Genomic DNA, 18,156 nt, shown 5'->3' on the forward strand with positions numbered 1-18,156 from the left:
CAATCATTCTAGTGGGCAGAGTTGCTTGCAAATTGCCAATGCCTCTGTGAAAGGAGTGCACTGACCTGCTGTGGCAATATGTTCACTGCGAAGGTGGATAATTAATGCGGCAAATGCTTATTTAAAAAAAATTTACTTGATGATTTTACTCGTTATGAATTAAGGGGTCAGCGCAACAAAAAATCGATCAAATAGAGAGTTTGCGGTTGTGTGTCTAAGGTGCGCCACTAATAATGAAAGTATGCTGCAAAAAATGAATCATTTTGAGCAGTGAATGCTTGAAGTTATTAAAATATACATCAAAATTGTGTCGTGAGATTGTAGTGGTTTTATTAGTAATTTATCGTACTTAATGATCTCAATTATTGATTGTGAAGCTCATCAATAGTCACCAGTTGACTAATTTATTGTTTACATTAAGTAAGTATAGCCAAGGCGCTGCCATGAGCGATTTCATTTTAACAAATAGTTTATCATATCCCAAAAGTTAATCAACCGAACCTTATAGTAGCCAAAATCTTTGTTGTTACTATAGCCTAAGAAAACCTTCATGAGTTGAGTTGCTGTGAGTAGACGACTTTTTACTGGATATACATAACTCCCGATCTGCTAGGAGCCACCAAAAGCACACTTCAAAATATTAAAAATAAATTTTATTTTGGAAAATAATTAAATTCCCTGTTAAATCAGTTTTGCTTTCCAATTTGTGGCAACTATGTAAAAAATTTACTTGAATTGAAAAAAAATGTGAATGCTTTATGGTAATCTTCCCAAAATCCTTATTGTAGCTAGTCAGCTTTAATATTATCGGTTGCAGTTTTTCCCTATGTGGCAACTCTGGTCAAAATTATGTCTTACAGAAATCGTGCTTATTCGCCTTACTTTTCACTCCTCCGGTATTTTAGTGTTCGTTTTGCCTAGATGGCAACTTCGTTCCGAAATAAGACTACAGTCACAAAAGGTTGAATACTTTTCAGAAGCGCTCGACATTTTATATAGGCTTTTTTCGACGGGTGGTAGCTCTGGTTAGTTTTCTTAGTGTTACTTTTGCCTAGAGGGCAACTCTCTAGCGGAATAAGTCGAAAAAAAAAATTGAACAAATAATTTTTAAAAGCGTTCAGTAAAACCTTATTAGATAATCCGTCTTTCAAATTTGCAAAAAAAAAAATATATAAATTTTTCATAATAACAATCTGATTCTTAGGGTCGTGTTAATTAATTTCTAGTTATTTATTAATTAATCTTAAAGAATTTGACTCGAAAACTGTCACTATCTTCTCAAAGAATGTTTATTTTCACGAAACCTTTAATTATAATTAAGATTCTATTAATTTATAGTGGCACCTTTTATAAAAAACTATGCTCGTTACTCTCTATTTTATTATTTTCCTTATCAGCGGTGGCCTCACTCACACAAAATCAACTCTGCGGACGGCAGTTCGCATGTCGCCTCATTTCGTTTACCGACCGCCTGACGCAGTTTGTTCGGCCGCTTAACTGCTGATGGCGGCCGGAGATAGCCAGCCGAGCACTTCTACATACCCACACACACACGCATGTGCATGCCCTGCGGAGTTAATGAATTCAGCAGGTGAAATGGGATGTGACAGTAACAGCGATATAATGAAATTAGCACAATAGGCAATTTTTCTTTAAGAGCGAATTAAGAGCGTACAAAAAAAGCAAGAAAAAACTGAACAAATTTTGCGCTGCCACACAATTAACTTGCCATAAGCCAAGTAAAAAGTCTGAGAGATTTTTATTTTCGCTTGCAACAAGAAATAAAAAGACGAAGGCGCTGAACTCAACCGCCGGTGGAAGAATAAAGGCGTGACACAGCGATTTTTTTGTTGGTGCTGCTTTGCAATGAACTGACAGCGGTGTGCTGACCTCATTGTGGCCGCTTTGACAAGGGACAAAAGTTATTAAAATGGACAGGAAAGGTTTGAACGAAAATTAAATAGAACTCAAGTTGCAAACTTTTCGCTGCTTATTTGGAAATGGAAGTATTTTAAAGAAAAAGTATAGGCGAAAGCGCTAAAAACCTCATTTAATGGGTAGAAAAGCAAATAGCTGAGTATATTTTTTATTATTTACGGCAATCTTTGCGCGGCACGAAATCTTGTGCCAGTTCTGTTTAGCGCGAGAGTCGCTAGGTCGCTAGGTCGCCTGCAGCAGTGCGGCAAAGTAAGCACAGCGGAAAGGTAACAACAGCAATTTTGTAAACAACATCCCAAGCGATAAGCTTGTTGGGCCATAACAAAGCAAAGAAGTGAATAAACAAATAAATAAAATTAAAAAAATAAAAATAAAAATAAACGGTACTACATTACTTTACACCGCGTGAAGTCGCTTGCAGTCGCTGTAGCCCTTTGCTTAATGCCATTGGCAACTGACAAATTTAAATTGAAAGTAAATGTTTGGCGCACTGTTTGCTTATGCAAAGTTAGTTAAATGCGTTCGCTGGTAAAACAACGGCAACGCCTCAAATTATACTGTGCATGTCTGCTTTAAGGCAGCCAACGCAAAGGAAATTACGCTTTTGTTGCTTGGTCGCGGTCACTTTAAGCTTGTGTCGTGGTTGTTGTTGTATTTCTTTTTTTTTATTCTGCGGTAGCTGCTCCCAGTTGCGCAGTTAGTTACACTGTTGTTTTGTCGTTTGCTTAGCGGTAGCCGCGCTGGCAACATGCAATCATGTTGATAACAATAATAGCCTAAAACCACCAATTTAAACGTGAAAGCCACTGAAAAACACTCCTCCCGTACACCACGCAAGTGCAAGGTTGCTGTGAGGCTTCGCAGTTGAACTGGCATAAAGCGCACGCTGATACAGTAGAAAAATTGTGTGCTACCAAAAGGGACTAGTTCTGAGCCAGTTGTTTTTTAAAAATAGAAATGTGTCACTCTTGTATATGGATTGCCCAGATGACTCTTTCCTATTCTTATGTGAAATCTAAATTGGCCTAAACAGTTTTGAATAATTTTATTAATCTAGAACTCCAGAACTAGTAACAACTGAATAAATGCCCGCTTGCATGAACTACAGGCTCAAGTGGTTGTGAGCAGTGTTAACAGTGTAATATTAATTGTAAAATGTACATCTGCGTGCATCCCCAGTAATACGTGCCGTTATACGATTTTAGTAAACTCTACATGCTTTCGCATAGTCACGCTTTGTGGTCTGTTTACATGACTACATGATTGTTTGTAAGCTACAAGCAGCTGCTTGGCAAATTACACGAGTTAAGTGCAAAATTCTTTGTGGTTACGTATACGCGGTGTCACACAAGGTGTTTAGAACACTTCTAAGCAGTTAAATGCAAATGTTTGAGCAAGCTTTAATCTGCATTGGATTCAAGTTGGCAAAGCAGAAGCTGAGTGCTTTTACTTTGCACATGCTGTCGTTTTTTGCCGATTTCACAAAGGGAAATTAGTAAAAGCTAAGGTAAACTCGATTTTTATTATATAGGGACAAAAAATGGTATAAAATATTAGTGTATAATTTGTTGGATGGTATAAAAATATTTACTCATTATACATTGCATATATTTTCGAATACTAATTTAGCCGGATTAGGTTCCTTGGCTGATCCTCAAGATTGGATAACACTTGGACTAATGTCATAGCTTCGCAAAGGATATGCAGACACAGAACTCTTGTATCCGACGTAACGAGGGGAAAACACGCCAGCAAATCGGTTTGATATCTACACCCTCGAGCTTTTAGATGAAAGGGTGCGCTCCCAATCACTTAATTAAGTTTCACAAGAGCGGCACATTCAAGAAAGAAGTGTGGATGTGGCAAAGAGCTCACTGTATCGACCTTGGACCAAACCAAAAGGAACTTGTGGCAGCGAAGGAACTAATTAGAAAGCACGAAGAGGCCGAAGTACCAACACGTACACATTTCTTTTCTTGCCAGTTCATCAGCTTTGTAGTCAGCTGTGATTGCTCTGTGGCCTCGCACTCAACTCATTTATCAGTGTATGCTTCCTGCAGCCTTAAACACATAGTACATTGAACTTTACAAATAATAATTTTTTCAAAAGCATCTAATATCATAAGTTTGTTTGGAAAACGACACAAAAAATAAAAGTATTATCTTTGAGGGATTTCTCTCTATTTTGTGTAAGATATAAAGTAGAAATTATTACTTTGCTTATTTAATAGAAGCATAGGCTTTACAGTCGCCTCGAACACATTTATGATGAATTAGTCTTCATAAATCACCTTAACTTGCCTTTAGCTAGTAGTATTTACTCGCGTATGCCTTTCGCTATCTTAATCACTATAAATTTGTTGTTGCATTAAAGCTGACAGCAATGACAATAAGCCACGCGTAGGCGGCTAAGTACAATGGAAACATTATATAATGGACTAGGTAAGTATATTTGTCTGGTAAACTACTTATATATGACGTAGAACTTTACCGAGGAGTCCGCTCTCTTCAAACCTCCCATATACCCCAATAAAAATACGAAACAGTGGGCAATTAGAATATAAGATATTTAGATATTTTTGATGCCAACTCTTTCTTTTGCTTTAATGAATGGTTTTCGTAAACAATACCTAGCGCTCAAATGGTCACATTAATGCAGTTAGCCTTGAACCACAAATGTTATTGGCATCCAAAATATTTAAGAAAAGTTTCTGTACCTTAAAAGGCTTAAATAATTAACCAAAATATTACATAATGTATAGCAAATGAGACAAAACTTTCCAACAACGCAAAAGAGAAAATGAAAGCATGTATTTACGAGACCAATTAGGGGCACCATAAACACTAAGCACTGTAATTACAAACTTTAATAGACGCCTCTAATAACCGTTACGTATGAACTTGGACACTTGTAAACGCGATATTATGGGAACAGGTGATACTGCTATAATTAGGGCTTAAATTAAGTTTTTAATTTCAAGGTGCACTTAATAAGCAGTTGGGAACAATGAAGAAGATATAAATGAAGCCTAAATATACCACGCTATCTATACCTACGAGTAAATACATGAGAATAACAATTTTGTCTGAGGTAAATTACTAAACAACTGAACCGATTTAAATAAAACTTAATATACTCTAATCAGTTTAACCCAACTTAAAAGAGAGCGTAATTTTTATAGCAATCTTGTTAAAAGTAAAAAATTCCTAGATAAAAAAATCTGGATCTTATAGTACTACTTAAAAAAAATATAAATAGATTATTAGTAAATATGGTATATAATATGAAACCTACCAAAAACTGAGCGTTATATATACAAAAGAAAAGGTATGTAATTATATAAACGTAAGGGTATACTTACATCGTAGTTTTCGGGCAAGCCAGGCGGTCCTGGCGGGCCGGGTGGCCCTTGCATGCCGGGCATGCCGTCGACGCCAGGCTCGCCTTTATGGCCTTGCAGACCCTCGGGTCCACGGGAGCCAGGATCGCCCCTATCGCCGCGGTCACCTTTCGGACCGGGGGCACCGCGTTCACCTGGTTTCCCTGTAGCACCCTGCGACACAGAAAGAAAGAAGAAATAATATTACTACAATATTACAGTGCGTGTATTAAGTAAAGCTTGGGAAATGTAGCAAAATGGTTGTATGTAAAAGGTAAATACACGTGTCTGGCGATATGAGCTAGCCATATTACGTAACGAGCAATTCTTTTCTGCAGTTACTTATGGCTAAGACTGTCTTAACTGCAGCAATGTGTAAATATTGAAACCGATTGCAAATTCATCGAATGCTCTTAGCGCAACTCAAGTTCTTCAAAAGGCTATTCTACTAAATATGAAAAAGTGTAATGATATACTCGACAGCAAAAATTTATATACCCACTATGTATTGAAGAAATACCTGGAATGTAACATTAAAAATGTAAATAAATGTCCAGTCATTTGACACTCCTTTATTGCTTGCTTTAAAGGCGCGCACGCTATGTAAATTTTGCCCCTCAGCTGCTAGAGCTTTTCTTTTTTTATTTTAGCACTTTTCTCAACCCTTTTCGCCAATTTCGTCTATAATATATGCATCTTCGTCATTCTTACTTACGTACAGTCGTGTTTCAGCGACGACTTTTGAAGAATTTGACCTTATCTATTGCCACTTTCGACAAACTGCTTGTTGTTGCTTTAGACTTGCTTCTACACTTTTTGCTTTGCTTTGCGTGTTTCTTAATGTTCGTCGTGTCGTTCTTAATGCTGTGCATGTTTTACCATTGCCGGCGTTTTTTCTTTACAATTGCGCGCTTTTGTTGTTATTTTTATTGCAATTGTTGTTATTATTGTTCTTGTGTTGTTGTTGTGTGTTGTTCGCTTTGTCGGATTTAATTAATTGGCCTAAGTAAAGGGATTAGCCTGACAACTAGCAATGGCGTATGGGCTGGCTGCGACAAGTCGGGACCGGAATTTCCGGTATTTGGCCATATTTTATCGCCCCAACGATATGCGAAATAACAATTAAGTAGAATTGCGAAAAAACGAAAAAATTGCTTACGAAAATAAGAAGCGTGTTGGATGTGCGCGTGAAATAGAAACAGTTATAAATAAGGCATACCCTCAGCGCATAAACAAATCGGTGTTGTTCTGCTTGTTCCATTGTGTAAAGTGATTTTTTATTTCGACGGACAGACTTGCAAATTTCTTTTTGTTTCACTTTAAGCTACGCCTTTTTTGTGTAGTTTCACTCCTTGTTAAGTGCTTCAAATAAAAATGGTTTGTTTTGTGGAATTTGTTTGACATTTATTGCCTAGAAGTCTTACTAGCCAAAATTTGTGATAAAAAAAATGTATGGATTAACGAGTTCTGACGCCTTTTTAAGTGATTTGCGAGTGTTTATTCTTGGGAGTAAATGAATATTTTACTATTCTAATTTCTTTGGTTCAAACATAATCTGACGGTAGAAATGTTAGTTTGATTCAATGAATATACCAAAATTAAAAAGTATATGTACGGTGTTTTTAATTAATTATTTTTCTATGCAAACTAATACTAGTGATTCCTAAGTTGGTATATACAGATATTTGAAAATGTGGCCTTGACTATTATATTTATAGTTATGTAAATTACTTTCAATATTGAATATAACTACATAAATTATGTTTTCCCGATTTCGAAGGTATTTTTTTATTGTGGGCAATTCTCTACTCCTCGGGAGTCATTTGATAAAAGAAAAAGTGGCTTGCTTTTTACTACCAGTAATCGGAAGTCAATGCGGAAGTTCTGAACTTCCATAGCACACTCAAAATATATAAAAATTGAAAGCCTTACTAGGGTGTGTTACATTGTCTTTAAAAATTATTCATAAACACTTATCGATAGCGAAGCATACATACGCAGATGCACGGCTGGTTAATGTTCATTTAATTAGAATTCAGTAAAAATATTTAAAAAAATGCATGCCTGAGGGAAATTGTTACGGCATTATTTTTTTCCAAGAAGAACAAATTCTTTGTTTCAATTCTTTCAACAAAGGAAAATCGCAAAACTCATAGAAACTTGTCCAACCGTAGCGGCTGCTTTGACCGTTGGACTTTCCATAACCAGGACGTCGTAATTTTTAAATTCCCGCTATTGTTTGAACACACCTCGTACAAAGAATTTTCAGAATTGTAAATAAAAAAATATTTCACTAAACCATTTGAAGCATTCCCACATCGACATCGGAAAACGATTTTTTAAGCTTTTCAAAACATTGAATTAAAATAGCACAAAGAATGCAGTTCAACTTAAGATCTCAATGACAAAAGTTGGCAGACAGTAGAAATATAAAGTTAGATTAGATATTTCTGAATAAGCCTTGGAGCTAGCAGTTTTTAAAGGGTCAAAAGGTATAAGAAAGTATAAAAAATTTTCAGGGTTAATTTAGTTTACGTTTCTTAATGAGTCAGGTGTCTTTCAGAATCAAATATTTCTAGTTTTCTACAACTCTACTTAGAACTGATTGAAAGAAAAAAATAAATATAATGACAGATTTTACTTGGGTGCCGAAATTGGATGATATTCAATGCGGTTTATATTGGAGGTGTAAATTATCGGATGATCACAATGTGTTGGTTTAGGTATTTACATAGCGCAATATTATGATTTTCTTATATAATATCTTTACTGAAAAATAAATTTACATTCTCCAATACAATGATTCAACTCTGTCAACTAGCAAATTATCTTAACTTAATCGAGGCAAAGCCGGGCTAAAATGCTTTATTTTGAAGACCAACCGCTTTTCGTTTGATATAGTGCATAAGACTTCGTTCCATGCGATGCTAGAAAATATTGAACGCAATTTTTAAATAATGCAAATAAAAGTATGTTATATTAATATAATATTAATATTGAAATATAATACTTGATATTCGACGATATTAACTTCTTCCAGCTATAAGTTTAAAAATTTACTTTTAGGCCATTTAATTCTTGAATTACTTAAGTAGGCTTTTTAATGGCGAATAATTCGACAGAAGTAGTTGTACGAGGTGTAATATTGCCCTTTTCTTCAGTATAGACACACGTTACTCAGAAGTTCTACTACACTATGCCTAAGCAATTCTCTTTTCTACAAAATATTAGGCTAGTATAGATATAGTTATGAATACATATATGTATATGTACAACACATACACCGAAACATTCTTTGGAGCAAGGGTAGGTAATAGCATAGCCGAGAAGTATGTATCATATACTACGTTGTAGTTATATACCATATATCTGTATATATTATGTTTGCGTGCCCACATTATTGCGATCATATTTCATATTCACTTTGAAGTGTATTTGCCTCAAGTGCGTCGAGGGATGCTGTCGCGATATTTTTTTAAGTTGTGTGTGAAGGTCTTATTTACATATACCTTCACTTATGTATACATATATGGTACACAAATTTAAATAAACACATTGCGGCTACTGACACTATCTTTGAAATACCTGTGTATGTCCAACGAGTACTTGCCATAACAGCCACTTAAGCTCATAAGCCGAGCAGTACTGCCACACTTATACATTTATAAGCTTCTGCAATAATGGCAAATTCACAGCAGAAAGTGCCTTTATAAATAGGAGTATAAATATATACCACTTAGTGCTGAACCGTAATTTATAGTGCCGAATTAGGAATATTTATTAATGTTTTAAAAGGTGACGCAAGGAAAAGCGCCTGCGTGAGATGGGTGAGCACTTTGGAGGTTCATTGGATTTTATATATAGTATAATTACCATGCTGGTGAATATTTTCTAAAATTGAAATGTCTCGAGCCAAAGAAGATAGCTGAATAACGGTCTCCTTTGGCATTCATTTGATTATCTAACATTGCGAGAGTGAAGAATTTCTCAAAGAAGGTTTTTAATGAAATTTTAAGCAAACACTTTTTTAGATATACACTCATATATAAGACATAGGTTATCATCACTGAGCCTTTGCTAAGTATGTTCACCCTTAGTAGCTGAAATTCTTCAACATTTTTACTTTCCAACCAATTCTGTTGCGCAAAGAAGAGCTCAGCGAAAATAAGAAGCTTCCTTCAAACTATATAAACACTAATATCGCAAAGAAAAGACTCCAATGTAGAAATACCAAATGCTTCATGCGCAAAAATAACTACATGATGCACAAGTGAAAATAAAATACGTGACGGTTATAAACGAGTTTGTGCGAAAATCCATGAAGGACACAAAAAAGTTGCCACTCACTACATTTTTCATATTGCAGAGCATTTACATTTTTAATTCAAGCACAAATGACAAACCAACAATCACAAGTCCATAACATACAAGAGTGGTATGTACATGCGCAACTATGCCACAAAGCTTTCATAGCAAAGCATAGCATAGCATGGGAGAAGTTATGCCGACAGGCGAAAGTGTCTACAAATCATATGTGTCATGTGGCTGAAAAGTAAATTTTAACACCTTGTTGGTCGGTTATCTACAGTGCATATGAGATTGCTATGCTTGAGCGGAAGGGGCAAAAGCATAGAAAAATAAGGTGGCCAGAAGCAGATGACATTGTCGAGGTTGGGTTGAGTGTGTGTTGGTTGTTTGTAAATAACATAAACATGCTTGTATATGAAAATCGTTCGTTTATGTAATATACGCATTGCCACAGTGGCGGATGCCTTGCACTTTTACAGGCGTTGCTTATTGCTCAATCAAATTCTGTATTCTCTTTTTAGCAAAAAGCAAAGTAAAGATATTTTTGTTAACGTCATAAGGTAACAAATTTAATTTTTTTTTACTAAATTTTAGGGACTTGATATTATCAATTTTTCTCTAATTCGTCCTATAAATCTGATTTACTTGTTCAAAAAACTCTTGTTAATATAAAAAAAAGTTCTATAAATTTAAAAGTACTAAATGTTACTTAGAAAGTAACTTGATTGCGTTTTAGAAAACCGCGTCTGAAACTACGCCAACATATATGTGAGCTGCGTAAATCAACGTTTCCATGTAACAAGCTGCGTTTCAACGTGCGTGTCTTTTTTTGGGTTGCAGGTAAGATTGGCTAAAGAAAAAAGTGCATGGAACTGCTCTGTTAGCTCTTGCATAACAAATTTTCTTTACTTCTTCATACTACGAACAATTTCTACGATTACGCTTTTATATAAAGCTTAGAGCACTCAAACACACACATATACGAACACCTGTAATCGAGTTATTTACATGCATACATATACATAAGAATGTATGTAGTTGGTAAAACAAGAGATGTTGCTTTCTTGATTTTATTTTTGTGGCGGATAAAGTTTCAGTTTGACCCATGCTTTATGTGTGTTGCAATGTCACTAGATTTTAAAAATTCCAAAGTGCAAATTATTTCCAAAGCAAGAGAAATACACTTTCTAACCAATATAGGGTTCCCTTTGGGAATTATAAAATGGATTAGAGATAGTTGTCGAAAAATCCGGGAAGGAAAACAAAGTACTTTATAAGTTATTACAAAGCAGGAAAGTTATTCCAGAGAATCTTTTAGGGAATGGTAAAGATTTAGTATCGAAACCCAGTCGACGGAACTATGATAATTTTAGAGCTTTCGTAGACATTTTTAAAATAAAATTAACTATTTCCAGCTAGTTTTTTGCAAACTTGTTCCGGGATAGATCGTCTTTATTTAAAAATTAACGTCAAGTGAATTTATTTCGTACACTTTCGACCCATTTTATTTAAGGTAATCACTTATCTGAAAATTTTGGTGTCCTTGAAAGCTATTGTGTGATATACAACAGCAGAGCTATCAAATCAGTTGCCGCACATTCTGTTTTACTCATGTGTACTAAATCATTAAAATCCTATTAAATACAACAAAGATTGCAGCAGCCATGCATAAAAATGGCATTCTTACTTTAGTAAGTGCTTTCAAAATATTCCACTGCATTTTACTCTCAAACATTGCTTCCTTTCTAGCACATATACATACATGTATGTGTATTGTATTCTTTTGCCTCCTAACTATGCCTTTAAGCAACGCTAAGGAAATGCTGTCGTTGCCAACTAAGCAGTGTAAGAGCTTGTAATGGCAAGTTGCATGCTGCACTTGTGGCAACAATGGCCTAAACTAACATTTTCACAGTGAGTTACGCCTCTCTCAATGGCAAATATAATGTGCTGGTGCATGTGTGTGTCGTTGGGAATGTGCTTATGTATGCTAATGCGCAAACTGCATGCCTCTGCGCAAACATGTGCACTAGATGTGCGTGTGTGTGTGTGCGCGTGAAAATTTGCTGGCAAATGTGTGTGTTTTGTGCAGCCGAGGGCATAAAAATATTTGCTTTGTTAGGAGATAGGAAATTTTCTTGCCTTCAACTTGCTGCTTTTCATATGCAAGCAGTTGCCGCCAAGTAGCTATGCCGCATGCACACTCACATACATATCTATATCTATATATATTCACACATGTGTATGTAAGCGTAAACATTTTCAATTTTATGTCTGTTGACTCTGCTCATCACAGCTACGCTTGGGCGTGTGCCGCAGCTTCCTATCTTGAAGAAACTGCAAGGCCATACTGTTACCTAGCCGCCGGCCATACCGGCCATGCCGTCAATTTGAGTTTTCATATAATCGCTGTTCGTGTGTGGCATCATTTTGTGCATGATTTGTAGCTAGAAATATAGTAACATAATCTGAATGACTAGAAGTGGTTCACTCACTTGCTTTTTAATTTCTATGAAATCTCTCACGCTGCTCAGCTATTTATTGCAGAGCAAATGTTTACGTTTTGTTAATCTTCAGTTTTACCATACAAAAGCTTCAGCTTTCAGACTCGGAAAATTAAGCGGTAAATTAGTATTTAGACAACAGGTAGTAATTTCTTTTCTTTCTAATTAAAAGCCTAAACCTAAAATATATGTAATAGGAATGATATTCTCAATTGTTTGCTCTCGTGCTGAAGTATTGGTGCATTTCTGTCCATTTGGTAGTCTTTCGGTCCAAAAGCTAGGAACAAGACTTTTGTTGGATGACTTGATCACTTTTACTGGTACCGTCAGTTGTTAAAGTAATAGTTTATCTATCCACCTAATCCCTTTAGGAATCTATCTAATATAATTTCAACCTCTACTCGCTTATATTAAAAAAAAAAAATAAAAAATAAATAAATGGGTCATGAAACAGATGTTGAGATTATATTTGAATATTTAAAAATCTATCGATTCGGTTTGCGCGCGTAGTTTAAACATACTAGTCTGGGACAAATTTGATCTTGAACATACGGTGGAGAAGAGTGGGGAATGAAAATAATATTTTTGACAATAGATGTCTTGCGAATCATTGACATATATTTGTGCATACCTTAAATTGTATTGGCCGGCTGTTACGCCATACATAGACCTACTGATCCTTAATAATGTCAGTTGGAGCTACTGTTTAGTTTGAACTGAAGTATTCATCATACAGAACGTCAATGCTATTGCGAACCTTATTTTTTTACCTCAGCTGGTCTTTTCAACTGCAAAGCTCTAGATAACTAAGTCGAGTTTGCATAGTGCTGAATATAATCATAGTAGGTGTTCCAATGACTCTCTCATGCCTACTTTCCTGGATCTTTTGCATGTATCGTCGTTACTTATGCCGAACAGGCACGTAAATGTGGCCAGTAGGTTGTGACTTATCATTAGAAAAGCAACTGTCCTTTCGAGGCCGTGTGAGTAAAAAGCATACGATCCTGCATGTATTTAAAGCATTCCATCTTGCCCTGATCCGTCAGTCTGCCATTTCGGAATTTTCATTGTAAATAATTTTTATTGACGTCCGGTTTTTCTGTTCTGTTTCGGTAGCCAGGCAGCGACGTAATTTATTTTCTATTGTTGTTAGCTATCTCTGTAGCTTTCTGTCTGGAGGATACTACAGTATTCAGTAAGCTTGAAGGTTCCTGAGGTCTACCTTTGAGCAATAGACAAACGACCTCAATATTGTTAAAGTAATTAAGAACATGGAGATTAGCATCCAACTTGGAAGACTTCTAAAATTTTTGGTTAAAATCACTGAGATCACATGAATGGTCGAAAGTAAACAGCACAGCCGAAATGATCATTGAAATTCATGGAAATGGAATTGGATATCGTGAAAGCAGCGATTTATCGCATTTTGACCGAACATTTTGGCTTACGAAAGGTGTGTGCACGGTTTGTTCCGCACAAATTGACTGACGACCAAAAATTGCTCAGAATCCAACATTCGGAGGACGACTGATATGGCACCGTGCGACTTCTTCCTTTTCGCAAAACTGCATTTGCCCATAAAAGAAAAGCGCTATGAGACGTAGAGGCCACTCAAAAGGCTTGCACCTTCATACTGGCGACCTTCCTCGTTCAACATGCTTTTGGACCGTGAAAAAAGCTGTGTTGAAGCAGAAGGAGACTATTTTCAATAAAATGAATTGATTTTGCTGAAAAAATAATTTTTCTGTTTTTTTTTTTAAGTCCTTATTATGAAATATCAATAAAACGATCCTCACTTTCTCCTTTTTTACATTACATTGCCTTTAAGGCAATCGTATATTTGGTTGATTCCATGCTATATTTGATTAGTTAATGTATGAAATATCTTAACACAATAGGATACTAAAAATTTATTATGTTTGTATATCTTCTCTTTTCTTTGGGACCAGAAAGGTTCAGTATTTGAGTCGAGGGTTCTGATTCAGCTGTGCACTAATTAAATTATAAAGTTATTTCAGTATACATATTCTCTTTTATATCAATTAATTATTTCATTATTTATATTTTTTTTAAACAGTCTTTAATTGAGTTAATTGAATTGAGCATTTGAATTGCAAAACAAAAGAAAAATATATATTTTCTTGCCAAATATCGCAAATATATGGTGAAAAGCCACAATCTTGCAACACTGACTGCATTACTTCACATGTTCTTCAATTTCGTTACTTCAGTAATTACAGTTCACAATCAGCAGAGAGTTATTTCTTCAATTCTCCAAATAAGTGCCGCACAAATGCAGCTTTCCTCAGTTAATTGCAACTTCATAATGACGTTTTGGTTTCAGCTAAATTTTTCAAAATCAATTACAATCGATTACTGTTTACTTATGTGATATTGTAAATTGTGTACACAAACCACTTATTTTCAGTTCTGCAATTCCTCTCGATCTGGGGCCACTCAACAATCACTTCCCATTCCAATCAATTAACCGCTAATGATTTATTTGCGCAAGGCTTCCTGTAATCGAAGCGAGTACGAATGCACTCTCGAAAATTCATATGAATTTCCTTCCGTTCGCTGCCATTATTGTGCCCAATAGCACACTCAGCACTGCACCTGCCTGAACCAACACATACGTGTACATATACATAAAGGTAAATAGCTAGTTGGCGCAAGCCGATGTGTGAGGGAAGGTGCCGGCGCATTATTGCACATTTCCACTTCGTGTAGAAGTAAATAAAAAACCTGCGAGCGCATTTAAGTGAAAAAATATGCACATACATTAGCAGTCAAGTATGTACAGTTATTTAGGTGTGCGCGCTTATAGACAGCTCACACTTATTTCCGATTGCACACGGCGTATCGCGAAATTGATTGAGTTATTCTGCTGCCGCTCACCGCATGCTCGCTCGGCAGCTGAATTGAAAATGCTCTACGAGTGTTTGTTTGTTTGTATGTACAATATACTATATAATAATGCAACTGCATGTGTGTGTGCTTATGCATTCACTTACCGTGAGTCCAGGCGCACCAGTCTTTCCCTCTTTGCCCGGCAGTCCGGGTGGGCCGCGTATTGTTTCACGTAATATTTCATTATCTTTGATTGCTTCTAGGATATCAGACGCGTTGCACGTGCATTTGCCAGTGTATTTCTGCAACAAAAGAAATAAGTGAAATAAATGAGCAACCGGTTAGCCAGCTTATAAATTGTTAGCAAGTATGTGAGCAAGGCAAATAAATAAATGAGCAATTGTTAARACACGGAAGTGTGGCAATAAAAATTAACGGTTACTATTAATAATAAAAATGTTGGGCAATCGAAAGTCCTGAAGGTGATTGCTTGAGGTGTGGGAAGTTTTATTCTGCGGCGTAAGGACATATTATAAAGTTCTTTAAAATATTTTCTCTTCTCCCGGTAGGCGTATGCTGTACTTAGTAGTACATGGGAATTCCCGGATCGAAAAATTTAAATTTTACAAAAAAAAAAAAATATATTTTTGCATACATATTTGAGTTTCATCGCTATGTCAATATAGGAAGATATAAACAGTCTGTCAATAGATCATACACGAATTATCCTCTCAAAATTACTTATTAGGCACTGTAAACAGACCTTATGCTATTTTGCTACAGAGCAGAATCATTTACGCTACTCGAGGACAAACTTAAACCGCAAATCTTCGAAAGAATGATCAGAAGTATCTGTAGCGCGAAATATGATGATTATCATTTCAATAAAAAAGTATTGAATTACGCAAGCTGTTGTCATTATTTTTGAACTTCCAGTGCGGCAAACATGTTGTCGGTTGCCTTTGGTGTATGAACTGCCAGCTAACGCTGGTAAAAATCGTTGGTACTTGAAAAATGTAGTCGAATTCGGACATTATTCAAGAACTTGGAGAAGTGCATTGAAAGTGGTGTGGAGAGCCGGCGCAAAGAATGACCAAATCAGGACAGCTAATCAAGTCAGGAAGGTTTTAATATGTATTTGATGAGACTGACAGATAGTCATCTACCATCTGAACCTATACTCTCAAGGTATGGATCATTTGCAGGAAACCATCGGCCAGAAACGGCCAGTTTGGATAGGAATTGTGCTCAGTCAGGACAACTCCAGACCTCACATATCGATAGAGACTCGCTAAAAGCTCCGAAAGCTTGCTTAGGAGGTTTATACTCATAGTCCGCACCTGAAACCAAGAGATTTCAGTTATTCCTGTCTATGACGAATAAATTTGTCGCAAAAGAAGCTTTAGAAGATCGATTGTCCCACTTTTTGTCAAGAGTGAATTGAAGTTTCTCCGAGAGTGGCATTGCGAAATTACCTTTCCTCGCCCATTCGACCTAAATCGCATAGTTTGCAAAATAAAAATATATTTGTATATGTAGGTATATAAAAACAAGTCTATAACACACTCACTATCGACTTCGCAAGGGCCCTTAAAAACATAAACGTATACTCTATATATATACATACATATATACATATGTATATATGTTTATATCTAAGTACAATGCAATGGCGCAGCATTTGTCATTTGCACATAAATTATAGGCAACTTCAATGGAATAAACGATGCCACATTTCCGCTGTTCTCATGCCGTTTGCCACGTTACCGTTATCTATGGACTACCATCCAACACTGGCATCGTTCATTTGTAGTACGCCACATGCCGCTTGCAACGTTAGCCGCTTCTGTCATCCTATGCGCCAATTCGCTTCTAAATGATGCCATATTGTATGCAAACGCTTCAATTTCCATAATTGCCTCAGAATTATAGAACGTATGGCGCCGCACGACAACAACAACAACAGCGATAATAGTGGCAGCCAGCACTTCAATTCAACACCTGTCTCTTATACACATCTAGATGTGTATAAGAGACAGCGCTTCAATTTCCATAATTGCCTCAGAATTATAGAACGTATGGCGCCGCACGACAACAACAACAACAGCGATAATAGTGGCAGCCAGCACTTCAATTCAACACAGTGCGGTATGCACTCAAACTGCCTTTCCATAAATTGCGAATACTCATTTACAACTCACAATACGAGAATGCGTGCGGCAAATCAGACGTATGTACACATGTGCTTACATATAAACATAGATACATATATATGTACGAATTATACACATGCATATATATATGTGTCTGTGTTAACTGTGGGAGTTTGTGGTGGCTTAGCACGCGCTTGCTAGAGCTATAAGCTCTCTAATGCGAAACGCTGACCAAAAATTCTGCTAAAACAATAATAACAATCAGCAATATTCGGCACCGTTGCATGGTGGAAAGAGAAATGGTTTATATGGCATATTTCACTGTGCGTTGGCTGTTGCGTTCAGTGATGTATATACTAATACATATATAAAGTACACGGTTCCATCTATAAATGTATTGGAACTTGTGCGTGAGGCATTCTATTTTGCCGCTAAAGTTGGAATTGTGCATCGCGCTCAAAAGCGTTCATCAGGCTTTTCGAAATTCATTCATTTCATGCGCCATTCATTCAGAAATATTCGTTTCTAAATACATGAACTTTGTGGCAATAAATTGGAAAATATATTAGTTTAGATATTTCCAACATATGCGTGCAAATCTCATTTTCCATTTTGTATATGAATCTCATTTTCCATTGCATTTAAGTTCTTTACAAATATATTTCTCATATCAGTACCACTTTGTTAATCTTTTAGAGACATACATATATACACTGAATGGAATTCATTTGTTAATTTTTTCAAAAATTTGGAAATGAAAGTTTCCCATCAAAACGGTTATATACGATAACTTTGTCTTACTGGTTAAATCTGCCCTGAAATATAAACCGGGGCAATTCGATTTCAATATAACGCCATTTATAATTTTTTCGCTCATCGAAAACGGTTAGAAGCATCAAACTGTTGGTTAACCATCAAAAAGTCATCTGATCAAAATTAGAACGATTAAGTATGGAAGTAAATATGGTTTTCAACCCATTGTGGACCTATGGTAAAACTAATAAGAAAAAATCTCGGCTACAC

At 36.0% G+C, this 18,156-nt stretch overlaps 1 protein-coding gene across 7 annotated transcripts in view; it reads right to left on the bottom strand.

Annotated features, from left to right (window-relative positions):
- LOC108969624 (collagen alpha-1(XVIII) chain) overlaps window positions 1–18,156 on the bottom strand; it is a 396,591-nt gene that overhangs the window by 98,893 nt on the left and 279,542 nt on the right. For all 7 annotated transcript variants that reach the window (XM_018934460.1, XM_018934459.1, XM_018934458.1 and 4 more), the window contains exons 10-11: window positions 15,145–15,282; window positions 5,301–5,492 (exon numbers count right to left, since the gene is read on the bottom strand). In XM_018934460.1, coding sequence (XP_018790005.1) covers window positions 5,301–5,492; window positions 15,145–15,282 — 330 coding nt within the window. The remainder of the gene's footprint in view (window positions 1–5,300; window positions 5,493–15,144; window positions 15,283–18,156) is intronic.

Source organism: Bactrocera latifrons, unplaced genomic scaffold (genome assembly GCF_001853355.1).
Source record: "Bactrocera latifrons isolate USDA-ARS-PBARC rearing strain unplaced genomic scaffold, ASM185335v1 scaffold_26, whole genome shotgun sequence".
Taxonomy (NCBI): Eukaryota; Metazoa; Arthropoda; class Insecta; order Diptera; family Tephritidae; genus Bactrocera; species Bactrocera latifrons.